This window comes from Danio aesculapii, chromosome 7, assembly GCF_903798145.1.
Source record: "Danio aesculapii chromosome 7, fDanAes4.1, whole genome shotgun sequence".
Lineage (NCBI taxonomy): Eukaryota > Metazoa > Chordata > Actinopteri > Cypriniformes > Danionidae > Danio > Danio aesculapii.
In genome coordinates, this window is record NC_079441.1 from 2,165,296 (window position 1) to 2,180,175 (window position 14,880).

At 36.4% G+C, this 14,880-nt stretch overlaps 1 protein-coding gene across 3 annotated transcripts in view; it reads right to left on the minus strand.

The window, feature by feature from the left end:
• Positions 1–1,671: 1,671 nt before the first annotated feature.
• The window catches only part of apold1b (apolipoprotein L domain containing 1b), a 31,456-nt gene continuing 18,247 nt past the window's right edge, over positions 1,672–14,880 (minus strand). For all 3 annotated transcript variants that reach the window (XM_056460867.1, XM_056460868.1, XM_056460866.1), the window contains exons 7-12: positions 10,850–10,912; positions 10,274–10,345; positions 8,032–8,071; positions 6,992–7,043; positions 4,199–4,613; positions 1,672–4,003 (exon numbers count right to left, since the gene is read on the minus strand). In XM_056460867.1, coding sequence (XP_056316842.1) covers positions 3,545–4,003; positions 4,199–4,613; positions 6,992–7,043; positions 8,032–8,071; positions 10,274–10,345; positions 10,850–10,912 — 1,101 coding nt within the window. In that variant the 3' untranslated portion in view covers positions 1,672–3,544. The remainder of the gene's footprint in view (positions 4,004–4,198; positions 4,614–6,991; positions 7,044–8,031; positions 8,072–10,273; positions 10,346–10,849; positions 10,913–14,880) is intronic.

Consider the following 14,880-nt stretch of genomic DNA (forward strand, 5'->3'; position numbering starts at 1 on the left):
GCCAACTGACCAAGCCGGGACTTGAACCAGTGACCTCCAACATTGCTTTTTTCTTGATTGTTCTGTTCACCTGCCGGAATTGGGTTATCTTGCCCCGCCCCTAATAGGGTTACAATACAAGAAGGCCCCCTCCAGTTGGGTGGTGGAGCTGCGGTGAGGCCTTTCTTTCCCCATTCTTTGTTGCTGCATATCTGAATCTCTAGATGCAAGTTAGTAAGTAAGTGATATGTATTTATGTAGTGCATTTATTGTGTATGGCCATACACCCAAAGCGCTTCACAATCATGAGGAGGTCTCTCTACACCACCACCAGTGTGCAGCTTCACTTGAATGATGCAACGGCAGCCACAGGACAATGGGGCCAGTGCACTCACCACATACCAGCTATAGGTAGAGTGGAGAGTCAGTGATAGAGCCAATTCAGTAGATGAGGATGATTGGCCGGTAAGGGCCAATGGAGAAAATTTGGCCAGGATGCTGGGGTTACACCCCTACTCTTTACATTAAGTGCTATGGGATTATTAATGACCACAGAGAGTCAGGACCTCAGTTTAACATCTCATCTGAAAGACAGCGCTTACTGACAGTATAGTGTCCTCTTCACTATACTGGGGCATTAGGACTCACACAGACCGCAGGTTGAGCACCCCCCTGCTGGCCTTACTAACAACATTTCCAACAGCCACCTAGCTTCAGTGAGTCACCGGTCTTGGGCTGCTGGGTGATCTGGCTGTGGACCAGATCTGTGTTGTATTTGTATTCAACTAAATGCGCAAAAGGGACCATCAAAATAAAGGGTGAGTCTCAATCAGCTCCCGAGGTTGTGGATCAGTGGGTCGTGAACAAACATTTGGCCACTGATGAGATTGGTTCACTACATACTCGGACACTGAGTGGGAAAGCCTCATTGTACATCTAGAAACTGGAATTTATTAACAAATAATATTTTTCATATGATTTTAAAACCCCATTATAGTTAAATAATTTGTTATAAATGTTTGCTAGATAGTTCCTAACCTGTTTAGCTATGTTTATGTATATATATATATATATATATATTTGAAGTCAGAATTATTAGCCCCCCTGTTTATTTTTTTCCCAATTTCTGTTTAACAGAGAGCAGATTTCTCCAACACATTTCTAATCATAATAGTTTTAATAACTCATCTCTAATAACTGATTTATTTTCTCTTTGTCATGATGACAGTAAATAATATTAGACTAGATATTCTTCAAGACACTTCTATACAGCTTAAAGTGACGTTTAAAGGCTTAACCAGGTTAATTAGGTTAACTAGGCAGGTTAGGGTAATTAGGCAAGTTATTGTGTAATGATGGTTTGTTCTGGAGACTATCGGGGGAAAATATATATAGCTTAAGGGGGCTAATAATTTTGACCTTAAAATGTTTTTTAAATAATCTAAAATTGCTTTTATTCTAGCTGAAATAAAACAAATAAGACTTTCTCCAGAAAAAAAATATAATCAGACATACTGTGAAAATTTCCTTGCTCTGTTAAACATCATTTGGGAAATATTGGGAAAAGATTAAAAACTATTTTTATAAATATGTCTCTCGTTTGTTGAGATGTTTGATGATTTGATTCACATGATTCATCTTTTGTGAATGTGAAATCCGTTTTCATTACATTGTGGGAATTTTTAAGGTGTGAATGTTTCAGTGCACTGTACGAATTTTGTGATTGAGGCAGCACAAAAACAACCTGATCAATGCACTGACTACTGCACAAAAGAGCTGACTGAGACGCACTCAAAGTGATCCCGTTCATTCCTCAGTTTTGAGCTCTAAATATAGTTAAACAATTTGTTTGTTTCATTTCAACCATTAAACAATTATAAATGTTTGCTAGACTTTTGTGTGAATGTTTGCTAACCTGTCGGTAACACTTTATTTTGACGGTCTATTTGAGTATTAGTAGACTGTCTGCTTAATATCTGCTGATACTGCTCCTTCAACAGACATTTAATGAAGTTTATTTATAAACTAATTTCGAGAGGAGCTCATGCTTATGATTTAGTGCAGTCAGTCCCGCATTAGCTAATTTATGATGCACCAATCAGACGAAGCCTAACTCACTATAAATAACCAGAGCGTCTTACCTTAGCCATCTCCGGGTTGAAGAATGCCCCCCTTCCACCCCTACTCCTCCCCCGTTTCCCTTGACAGGGCGACACGGTGGCCCAGTGGTTCGCACTGTTGCCTCACAGCAAGAATGTCACTGGGTCAAGTCTTTACCTGGCCAAGTTGACATTTCTGTGTGAAGTTTACACGTTCTCCCCGTGCTTGTGTGGGTTTCCCCCGGGCTACCCAGTTTCCTCCCACAGGCAAGACATGTGACATAAGTAAATTGACCAAACCAAAATGACACCATAGAAGAGCACCTAATCAGCAGTATATCTGCTGTTGCCATAACAAGCAGGGGAGTTCTCGAGACCTACCTGAGCTCAAGCTTTCCTCTCGTCCTACAACGGGAAGGATCCCCGGGCTCGAGGATCACATGAGCTCAGAGCTCTTTCCCGGGACAGCATGCCAAACACACTCTATAATCAATCACCAGCAAAGGGTGAACTCTTGAAACCAGGGGTGTAGCAGACATTTTAAAAGTGGGGGGGGACGGCTGTATGAGATCATACGTTCATATAATTATTAATCACCTGTTTCTAAATGGTCTGTCTCTAAAAGTGAGGGGGACGTATCCCCCCGTCCGCTACGCCCCTGCTTGAAACTGATTATAAGAAACTTTGCAAGTACATGTTAACGTACACTAATTCTAACAGTTTACTTATAATCTAATGAGAATTAGTAGCAATGTAACTTAAATTTAACAAACGGACCATCGAAATAAAGTGTGACCAACCTGTCTATCTTAGTGTTGTCAATACTAGAATTCGGTACTGATCGATACTGAGCTTGAAAAAAAGGTCTATTTCCCGCTAACATTTGAGCGCTGTTGAGTGCGTTCTTAAACACCATTGATTTGCCATTGTGTCCATGTGCTCAACAGAAATGACTGTGATTGGCGGTGACAATCATCAATTCACTAAACTCACCGCTGTTTACTGAGTGTAACTACAGACACAGAGTGTGCACTGGAGTGTTTTAAAGCCCTAAAGATCAGTCAATTCATTAGCGGATCACTCGTATGTCAGCTTATAAACAGACCAGCGGATCTTCGTGGCTTTAAAACGCTCCAGTGTCCCTGTGTCTGTTGGTACCAAAATTTAGCATCGTGATGTTATGTTAAATATAAACAAATAATGTCTTTTCATGACAACGTCTCTCATTTGTCTTTATGTTTGATGATGGTTCACTTGATTCATGTTTTGCACTTCCGAACTTCCATTAAGCGTGCATAGTGTGTATCGATGCTGATTTTTACAGTGGATTGTGGGCCCTTCAGGACACGTTTCAGCTCACTGAGAAGATTCTGCAATTGATGCAGCCCTTAAAATGTCTGACTCCCTCATCAGTGCACTGACTTCTAAACAATAGATCTGATTGAGATGCACTAAAGTGATACCGTTCATTCCTCAGTGTTCAGTTCTGACTGCTCATCTTCGTCATCCTCCTCCTGGATCTGCACTCCACTCATGGTTTTCTCAAGCTGGCTCTGGATTCTGCGCAGCTCCGTCAGGCCGTCCTCCAACTCTCCGCACACCTCTCGGATGCGTTTGGCGAACTCCGTCTTGGCTCCGCTGCGTAGTTCCATAGACCCGCGAGCCAGAAAGAAGAGGTCGAGCGCTAGGAAGAGTCCGGACATGATCCCGCTGGTGAGGCTGATGACCTGCGCCGCTTTGGCCGCTCCTCCAGCTACGCTCAGCACCTGAACCGTGTTTATCAGGCTCTCTGTGTTCACCAGCAGAGCTTTTCCGGCTCTCCCGCCCTCCTTCAACACGTGCTTCACATTTTGGTTCAGAGCCCTGCTGGAGATGCTGTTCACGTACTGCTCGAAGTCCCACTGCTCCAGAGTCTCCATCCCGGCCTGCACAAAAGCCCCATAAATATGAATCCTTGTGAATAATTGGTTTCACTTCATTATTATTATATTTATTTAAACACTTGAGATGCGAGTGTAATAGTCACACATGTCCATCAAGCACATTTACATTGAAAAACAATTTTAAAAAGTACCACATTGGATAAACGCATTCGGTGTGAATGTAGAATGACCTCTGACCTGCAAGAAGTCCAGGCACTCTTTGATGTCGTGTATTTCCCCCTGATAGTCCTGGATCATCTTCTCCACCTTCTTGCGGTTGGTGTTGGAGTGGACAGTGTCTGTGATGTTGGCTGAGGCGGATGTGACTCCACCGGCGGTCGCCACACCTATGCCCACCGCCGTTACGATCAGGGAGGTGCCGAAGGTAAAGGGAGCCAGGACCAGCCCGGTTATGGTGGTGATGCTGCCCGCGACACTCGCCACCCCCCCTCCCACACTTGCAGTCACCGTACGCTTGTGGAATGAGTCTGCTGCATCCGCTAGCGCCCGCAGATCCTGGATCCGCTGCTGCAGCGATGCCTCCCGCTGGAGGAACAGGTGAACAAACAGCTTCGCCGCCATGAAGACGCGGTTAGCTGCTGCTTCGATAGCACTGAGAGAGATAAATATGTATAAAACTCTGTACTGTAAAAACTGCCCAGAAATGCACTGTTTACACTCTTCTTCTACACATGTTTAGTATATTAAGGTTTGGTATTATTCATAAATAAATTAATAAACAGGGAAGTGTTTTGTTCATGTAACCATAGTTGTCTTAAGGGGATGAGAAGCTGTGTCTCTCTTTAGGAAACACAATAAAAAACAATCTCTCTCTTCTATCCTCCTGAAGCACAGGTGAAATCAATCCAATCCATCAATCAATTGGTGGGTTGTAGAAAAGTAAGCTTCAGCTTAAAACCTTTCAAACAAAATGCACCAGGCATGAAAAAGTAAGGCAAAGTGAAGCAGCCACCTGTTCCCTTCAGGGAACAATGGTAACATGCATAACTTGAGACATTCCCTCTAAAGGAACTTGTGCTGAGTCTCTCTTTAGGAGACACAATGGGAACGCTATCCCAAACATGGTATAATTTAATAAGCCATCAAGATGTGCGATGTACGTACGCTTCTAGAGACTGCATTGGGCAAAACAGATTTAGGCACTTCTCATCTGGTGTAATAAAAGGTGGAGGATTAAAGGCCTGCAGCACTGTAGGTCACACCACCTCATTGGAGACCTTAGAAACATATCCTCCCCTGGAGTACAGGAACGCTCTCGCCATATCAGGTTAGAATCCTAAACAAGAGGGAGCTAGTGGTTGTAAATCTCCTACTTTCTTGAGGGATGTAATGGCCAGCAGAAAGATCGTCTTAAGGGTCAGAAACTTTTCTGAGGTCTAGGTGGGTGGGGATGCACTACATGCCTTAGACAAGAGGTCTCTCCGGACAAGAATCTCCCATGGGAAACAGTTGAGGAGAGACATTAGGTCTAAGAACCACACTCGTGTGGGCCAATAACGGGACAACAATAATAGGTTAAGCCCCACTTGACTGACCCTTTCCAGTACTCCTGGGAGCAGAACAATCAGGGGAAATGCATACAGACAAAGCCTCTACTATGTCTGCACTTTGGCATCCACCCCTAATGGTGCTGGATGTGTTAGGGAAAACCACAATGGGCAATGTGTCTTAAAAGACAAATAGATCAATGTCAGCCTTCCCAAATCTCTGTCAAGTGGCTGCCACCACTTATGGGTGCATCTAAAAGCAATTTATATGCCAATGAAAATGGTGGTCCATCCATTGTCCCGATGTGGGAATGGCCCTCAGGGTCACTGCTCAACCCTCTTATGAGGCATCTGTTGTCAGTGCTGTGCGCTGAAACTCTGCTCCCAACACAGTGCCCTAGGACAGAAACCAGGGTTTCCTCCATATAGACAAAGCTCATAGGCAACACTGCAAGACCTTGATCATGGGGAATGGATTCCCCCTCAGATAAAACCTCCTGAATTTAAGTCACCACTACATTTGAGGCGGCTACAAGAAGACAAAGTAATTCCTGAAACTTCCCTGGCCAAGCTTGACTCCCTTTGCAACTAACCAAATAACTTTGATTCCTGGAGGGGACAGATATGCATGCATCGTTGTGGAGTCACATGATACAACTAAAATTGGTCCCTGCACTGGAACAAGCATTTATTTCTTTAGGTTTAGCTGCAGCCCCAACTTCTCTATGTGAGTGAGAACAACACCTCGATGTTGAATCACTAACTCCCTCAACTAGGCTAAGATGAGCCAGTTGTTGAGATAATTGAGAATATGAATCCCTTGTAGCCAAAGCAGAACTAGTGCCACGCCGTCTACCTCAGTAAATGTGCGTGGTGAGAGTGCTAGGCTGAATGGAAGAATCCTGTACTGATAATTGGCTCTCCACAAAAGTCCTATTACTGTAAGTACTTCTTACACGAGCCATGTTTTACAACGATGGTCAGTGGAGTACTGTATGAAACAGACTTGGTCTCCTGAGAGCGTTGCTTTTCATCACCCCCTACCTTTTTGTTTTGGTTAACGAAACGCAGCGCACTCTTTCTGCTCAGCTCTGTGCTGAGCAGATAAAACAGCTTGCAGCTGGGGATGGTCCAACCTCGCGGGGAGGAAGCTCCTGTAGGAGCCTGACCACCTTTTTTGCCTGTTGATTTGGCAACTCTAATCAACTGAGTCACCAAAGAGTCCAGTGTGCGATATGGAGCCGTCAAGTAAGAGGCATTTGTCCTCTTCCTTGATATCAGACTGATTTAGCAACAAATGCTCCTACATCGCCACTATAAAGTGGCCCATGCCTCTTGCCACCTCTTTATGGGCACAGAGAGACAGGTCCGAGGCCTAAAGGGCAGACTGTGCAAAAAATAGTTTTCTTTAAAAAAAAATGTAATCACAAATGTAAAATAAATATTTAATATATATTAATAATATTAAGTAAATCAGTCTCACCGTTCTCCGTCCTCCTCATTAAACTGTTTAGACTCGTTCCATTCACTCCAACCTGAGGAATAAAATAAAGATGCATTTTTTAAACTTCAAATATACCATTGAAGACAAAAATATTAGTCTTCCTGAAATGTTACTTGATTAAGTGTTGTTTAACAGATTTATTTCAATACAACATGATAAACACAATAGTTTTAATTTTTGGTCATCGGCCATGATGACAGCATATACAGTTATACAGTCATATCAAGTCAGAATTATTAGCCCCCCTGTTTATTTTTTCCCCCAATTTCTGTTTAACGGAGAGCAGATTTCTTCAACACATCTCTAATCATAATAGTTTTAATAACTCATTTCTAATAACTGATTTATTTTCTCTTTGTCATGATGACAGTAAATAATATTAGACTAGATATTCTTCAAGACACTTCTATACAGCTTAAAGTGACATTTAAATGCTTAACTAGGTTAATTAGGGTAACTAGGCAGGTTAGGGTAATTAAGCAAGTTATTGTATAACGATGGTTTGTTCTGTAAACTATCAAAAAAAATTGCTTAAAGGGGCTAATAATATTGACCTTAAAATGTTTTGTTATTAAAAACTGCTTTTATTCTAGCCGAAATAAAACAAATAAGACTTTCTCCAGAAGAAAAAATATTATCAGACATACTGTGAAAATTTCCTTGCTCTGTTAAACATCATTTAGGAAATATTAAAAAAAGAAAAACAATTCAAAGGGGGTTAATAACTTCAACTGTATTTTAAAAATCTAGTTATTTTGCAAGACACTAGTGTTCAGCTTACTGTGATTTAAAGGTCTAACTAGTTTATTTAGGAAAGCCATTGGACAACAGTGGTTTGTTCAGTAGAAAAATCATTTCTTAAGGGGCAAGTAATAATGAACTTAAACATTTGTTTAAAAAAACTGCTATAATTGCAACCAAACTAAGAAATAGTTGGACATAGGAAAGACTTTCCCCAAAAGAAAATATTAAAGGAAAAACAGGAGTGAATTAAAACAGGAGTGAATTAGCAAAATCACCCTCCACTGTTCTCCACCAGGCCAGCAGACCCTCCTCATCCTGCCAATGAAGAACACACAACTCTCATTATAATCATGATTGTCTTCATCTGAGTGAATAAGTGAGTGAGTAATGGAATGAGTGATTAAATGAGTGAGGAAGTGATTGAATGAGTGAGTGAATCAGTGAGTGAATGAATGAATGAATGAATGAATGAGTGAGTGACTGAACGAGTAAGGAAGTGATTCAACGACTGAGTGAATGAGTAAAAGATTTAGTGAGCCTAATGAATGAGTGAACATGTGAGTGTGTGAATTAATGATTTAATGTGTGAGTAAATGAATTATTAAGTGAGTGAGCGAATGACTACATAAGTGGGTGAGTGAATGAGTGTGAGTGAATGAGTGAGTGAGCAAACGAGGCAGTGAATTAATGATTTAATGAGTGAGTGAATGAATGAGTGAGTGAATGATTTAATGAATGAAGGATTTATTGAGTCAGTGAGTGAACAAATTATTTAATGAGTGAGTGAATGAATGATTTAATGAATGAAGGATTTATTGAGTCAGTGAGTTAGTGAGTGAACAAATGATTTAATGAGTGAGTGAATGAATGAGTGAGTGAATGATTTGATGATTGAAGGATTTATTGAGTCAGTGAGTGAACAACTTATTTAATGAGTGAGTGAATGAATGAGTGAGTGAATGATTTAATGAACGAAGGATTTATTGAGTCAGTCAGTTAGTGAGTGAACAAATGATTTAATGAGTGAGTGAATGAATGAGTGAGTGAATGATTTAATGAATGAAGAATTTATTGATTCAGTGATTGAACAACTTATTTAATGAGTGAGTGAATGAATGAATGAGTAAGTGAATGATTTAATAAAGGATTTATTGAGTCAGTGAGTTAGTGGGTAAACAAATGATTTAATGAGTAAGTGAATGAATGAGTGAGTGAATGATTTAATGAATTAAGGATTTATTGAGTCAGTGAGTGAACAACTTATTTAATGAGTGAGTGAATGAATGAATGAGTGAGTGAATTATTTAATGAATGAAGGATTTATTGAGTCAGGGAGTGAACAACTTATTTAATGAGTGAGTGAATGAATGAATGAGTGAGTAAATGATTTAATGAATGAAGGATTTATTGAGTCAGTGAGTTAGTGAGTGAACAAATGATTTAATGAGTGAGTGAATGAGTGAGTGAGTGAATGATTTAATGAATGAAGGATTTATTGAGTCAGTGAGTGAACAAATGATTTAATGAGTGAGTGAATGAATGAATGAGTGAGTGAATGATTGAATGAATGAAGGATTTATTGAGTCAGTGAGTGAACAAATTATTTAATGAGTGAGTGAATGAATGAATGAATGAGTGAGTGAATGATTTAATGAATGAAGGATTTATTGAGTCAGTGAGTTAGTGAGTGAACAAATGATTTAATGAGTGAGTGAATGAATGAATGAGTGAGTGAATGATTGAATGAATGAAGGATTTATTGAGTCAGTGAGTGAACAAATTATTTAATGAGTGTGTGAATGAGTGAATGAATGAGTGAGTGAATGATTTAATGAATGAAGGATTTATTGAGTCAGTGAGTTAGTGAGTGAACAAATGATTTAATGAGTGAGTGAATGAGTGAGTGAGTGAATGATTTAATGAATGAAGGATTTATTGAGTCAGTGAGTGAACAAATGATTTAATGAGTGAGTGAATGAATGAATGAGTGAGTGAATGATTGAATGAATGAAGGATTTATTGAGTCAGTGAGTGAACAAATTATTTAATGAGTAAGTAAATGAATGAATGAATGAGTGAGTGAATGATTTAATGAATGAAGGATTTATTGAGTCAGTGAGTTAGTGAGTGAACAAATGATTTAATGAGTGAGTGAATGAGTGAGTGAGTGAATGATTTAATGAATGAAGGATTTATTGAGTCAGTGAGTGAACAAATGATTTAATGAGTGAGTGAATGAATGAATAAGTGAGTGAATGATTGAATGAATGAAGGATTTATTGAGTCAGTGAGTGAACAAATGATTTAATGAGTGAGTGAATGAGTGAGTGAGTGAGTGAATGATTGAATGAATGAAGGATTTATTGAGTCAGTGAGTGAACAAATGATTTAATGAGTGAGTGAATGAATGAATGAGTGAGTGAATGATTTAATGAATGAAGGATTTATTGAGTCAGTGAGTTAGTGAGTGAACAAATGACTTAATGAGTGAGTGAATGAGTGAATATCTGAACACACCTCTTCATCTAGAGGACTCACTTCACTGCACATTCCAGCATCTGACTCAGGAGACTGAAGATCAGAGCTGATCTGAAACAAACACACACACACACGCACACACACACACACACACACACACACACACACACATTTGTTTTTGCACATAGTGGGGAAAAATCCATATGCTGTGATTGTTTTTTATACTGTATAAACTGTATATTATATCCGCCTCCCTTACGGGAAACTGCAATTTTACTTTTGGAAAGAAAATAATTCTGTGTGAATTATAAGCCTTTTCAAAACGAGGAGATCAGGAATGCAGTCCTATTATAGTCCTTATAATTATAGTCCTTATATACAACTTCTCCTGTAATACCTGTGTAATGTATCCATGACATCATATACATTTGTGTCCTGATATGTCTCACACACACACACACACACACACACACACACACGCACGCACGCACGCACGCACGCACGCACGCACGCACGCACGCACGCACGCACGCACGCACGCACGCACACACGCACGCACACACGCACACACACGCACACACACACACACACACACACACACACACACACACACACCTGTGTGTCCTCATCCTGTATGGATGTTTGTGCTTCATCTGTTGTTTCTCCTCCATCAGACGCCTGAAATCACAGCAAAGAATGACATGAAAACTCCAACAAAAACTGCAGTTTACACCCTTCCTCTACATATGCTCAGTATATGAAGATTTGCTCTGATTTAAATCTATATATATATATACATATATAGAGAGTTTATTTAATTTTTTATTCCAGTAAGACTTTGTTCAGAAGAAATATATGATAGGATATTGCACTGTTGAGTAGCTCTTGGTGCATATTTGAAAAACAATAACACTTTCACAGGACTGAATTAGCGGCTCCAGCTGCATTTGTCCTTTAAACTTTGAAGGCATGAAGCTGTAAATTGCAGTAGAGCAATAGTGGAATCAGTTGGGCGTCATCATCACAGCAATGTTAAAAAAAGGCCATGTTGCTGAACGACAGGCCCAAGTAATGCCACGTAAATAGAGAAGAGAAGCTGCCCAAGAACAGAGCCTTGAGGCACCCCAGTAGTAAAATGGTGCAGCTCAAACACTCAGATACGACTCCGAGACACCCTAAAAGCTATTTTGAATTACCTCATATTTAAATTATCGCATATTTAAGTCATCACATATTTGAATCAATATTTGAATCGTCACATATTTGAGTCATCATATATTTAAATCAATACAGTAAACCAATATCTGAATCATCACATATTTGAATCGCCACATATTTGACTCATCACATATTTGAATCAATATTTAAATCATATCCTATTTTAATCAATATTTGAATCATCATATATTTCAATCAATACAGTAAACTAATATCTGAATCATCAAATATTTGAAACAATACAGTAAACCAATATCTGAATCATCACATATTTGAATCAATATTTAAATTATATCTTATTTGAATCAATATTTGAATCATCACATATTTGAGTCATCAAATATTTGAATCGTCACATATTTGACTCAATATTTGAATTGTCACATATTTGACTCATCACATATATGAATCAATATTTGAATCATCACATATTTGAATCAATATTTGAATCATCACATATTTGACTCATCACATATTTGAAACAATACAGTAAACCAATATCTGAATCATCACATATTTGAATCAATATTTAAATTATATCTTATTTGAATCAATATTTGAATCATCACATATTTGAGTCATCAAATATTTGAATCGTCACATATTTGACTCAATATTTGAATTGTCACATATTTGACTCATCACATATTTGAATCAATATTTGAATCATCACATATTTGAATCAATATTTGAATCGTCACATATTTGACTCATCACATATTTGAAACAATACAGTAAACCAATATCTGAATAGTCACATATATTTGAATCAATACTTAAATCATGTCTTAACTAAATCAATATTTAAATCAACATATATTTTATTCAATATTAGAATAATATCTTAATTAAATCAATATTTCAATCATAATATATTTGAATCTTTATTTGAATCGTCACATATTTGAATCAATATTTAAATCATATCTTAATTAAATCAATACTTGAATCATTATTTCTGAGTCAAATCGGAATCATCACATATTTGAATCAATATTAAATCATATCTTAAATCAATATTTGAATCATTATGTTTGAATCAATATTTGAATCGTCACATATTTGAATCAATATTAAATCATATCTTAATTAAATAAATACTTGAATCATTATTTCTGAGTCAAATCGGAATCATCACATATTTGAATCAATATTAAATCATATCTTAAATCAATATTTGAATCATTATGTTTGAATCAATATTTGAATCGTCACATATTTGAATCAATATTAAATCATATCTTAATCAAAATTAGTATTTAAATCATTATGTCTGAGTCAATATTGGAATCATCCCATATTTGAATCAATATTAAATCATATCTTTATTAAATCAATATTTAAATCAACATATATTTTAATCAATAATAGAATAATATCTTAATTAAATCAATATTTCAATCATAATATATTTGAATCAATATTTGAATCGTCACATATTTGAATCAATATTTAAATCATATCTTAATTAAATCAATACTTGAATCATTATTTCTGAGTCAATATCGGAATCATCACATATTTGAATCAATATTAAATCATAACTTAAATCAATATTTGAATCATTATGTTTGAATCAATATTTGAATCGTCACATATTTGAATCAATATTAAATCATATCTTAATCAAATCAATAATTAAATCATTATGTCTGAGTCAATATTGGAATCATCACATATTTGAATCAATATTTAAATCATATCTTTATTAAATCAATATTTAAATCATTATGTTTGAATCAATATTTGAATCGTCACATATTTGAATCAATATTAAATCATATCTTAATTAAATCAACATTTGAATCATTATGTCTGAGTCAATATCGGAATCATCACATATTTTAATCAATATTAAATCATATCTTAATTAAATCAACATTCAAATCATATTATATTTGAATCATCATATATTTGAAACAATATCTGAATCATCACATTTGTGAATCGTCACAAAGTTGAATCAATATTTAAATCATATCTTATTTGAATAAATATTTGAATCGTCATATACAGTATTTGAATCGTCATTACTGAATCAATATCTGAATCATCACATATTTGAATCAATTTCTGAAGCAATGCTGAGCAATCACCATGAGCAAGTCAACATGTTTTGTTTGCACCTGAAACCAGTGTAAATGTCAGACGCTCATAGTTTACAGTCTGTCAGCAGAGTCTTTTAAACACAAACACACACTCGTGTCTTCTCTGACAAACTGCATATTTAACCTACAGTACAACACCTCTTTAAGTGCATGTACTTAAACATCCAGACAGACAGACGGAGAGCTATAAATCATGTTTAGTGTTTGTACATAGCTCATCCTTTCCTCAGTCAACATCAGCACTAACTTTATTATTATTTTATCAAAACACTTACACAATAATTAGACAGTAAACTATCAGTCAGAGTACACAAACACACTCAGAACACTCGACTCTACTCTAGTGTTTAAACTGATGTGAAAATGAAATGAATCAAAAGTAAGGATTTTATGATTCAGTGAACTCATGATTCACAATTAACATTTTTAACATTAATTATGGATGAAATGTGGATGATGTGATGAGAGGATTGACAGGACATGTAGCTAAGCAGCAGGATATTTCATTAATGAGGAAGTACTGTATGACCCAAATGTTGCATACTCTGAACATATATGAATCAATATCTTAAATATCTTAAATATCTTAAATATCATCACATTTAAATGGTCACATCAATGAATCAATATTTGAACAGTTACATACATGAATCACCATATAGTTGAATCAAAATCTGATCAATCACATATGTGAATCATCACATATTTGAATCAATATTTGAATCATCACATGAGAATCATCAAATATTTGAATCACTAAACAAATCATAACATTTGAATCAATGTTTTGAATCATCACATATTTGAATCAATATTTGCATAATCATATATTTGAATCAATATTTGAATCATCACATTAAAATCAATATCTAAATCATCACATATTTGAATTGTCAAATATTTTAATCAATGTACAATTCATAACATTTGAATCAACTTTTGAATCATCAAATTTGAATCAATATCTGAATCATCACATATTTGAACCAATATCTGAATTATCACATATTTGAAAAAAAAATATCTTAACACATATTTGAATCATCACATATTTAAATCTTCACATTTGAAACAGTAAACAAATCACAGCATTGAATCAATGTTTTAAATCATCACATATTTGAATCATCTTATATTTGATTCAATATATGAATCATCACATTTTTAAATCAATATCTGAATCACATATTTGAATATACATTTCAGTAATCACATATTTGAATTAATATTTGAATCTTCATAGTTGAATCAATATCTGAATCATCACATATTTTGAAACGATACTTGAATCATCACATATTTGAATCAATATTTGAATCA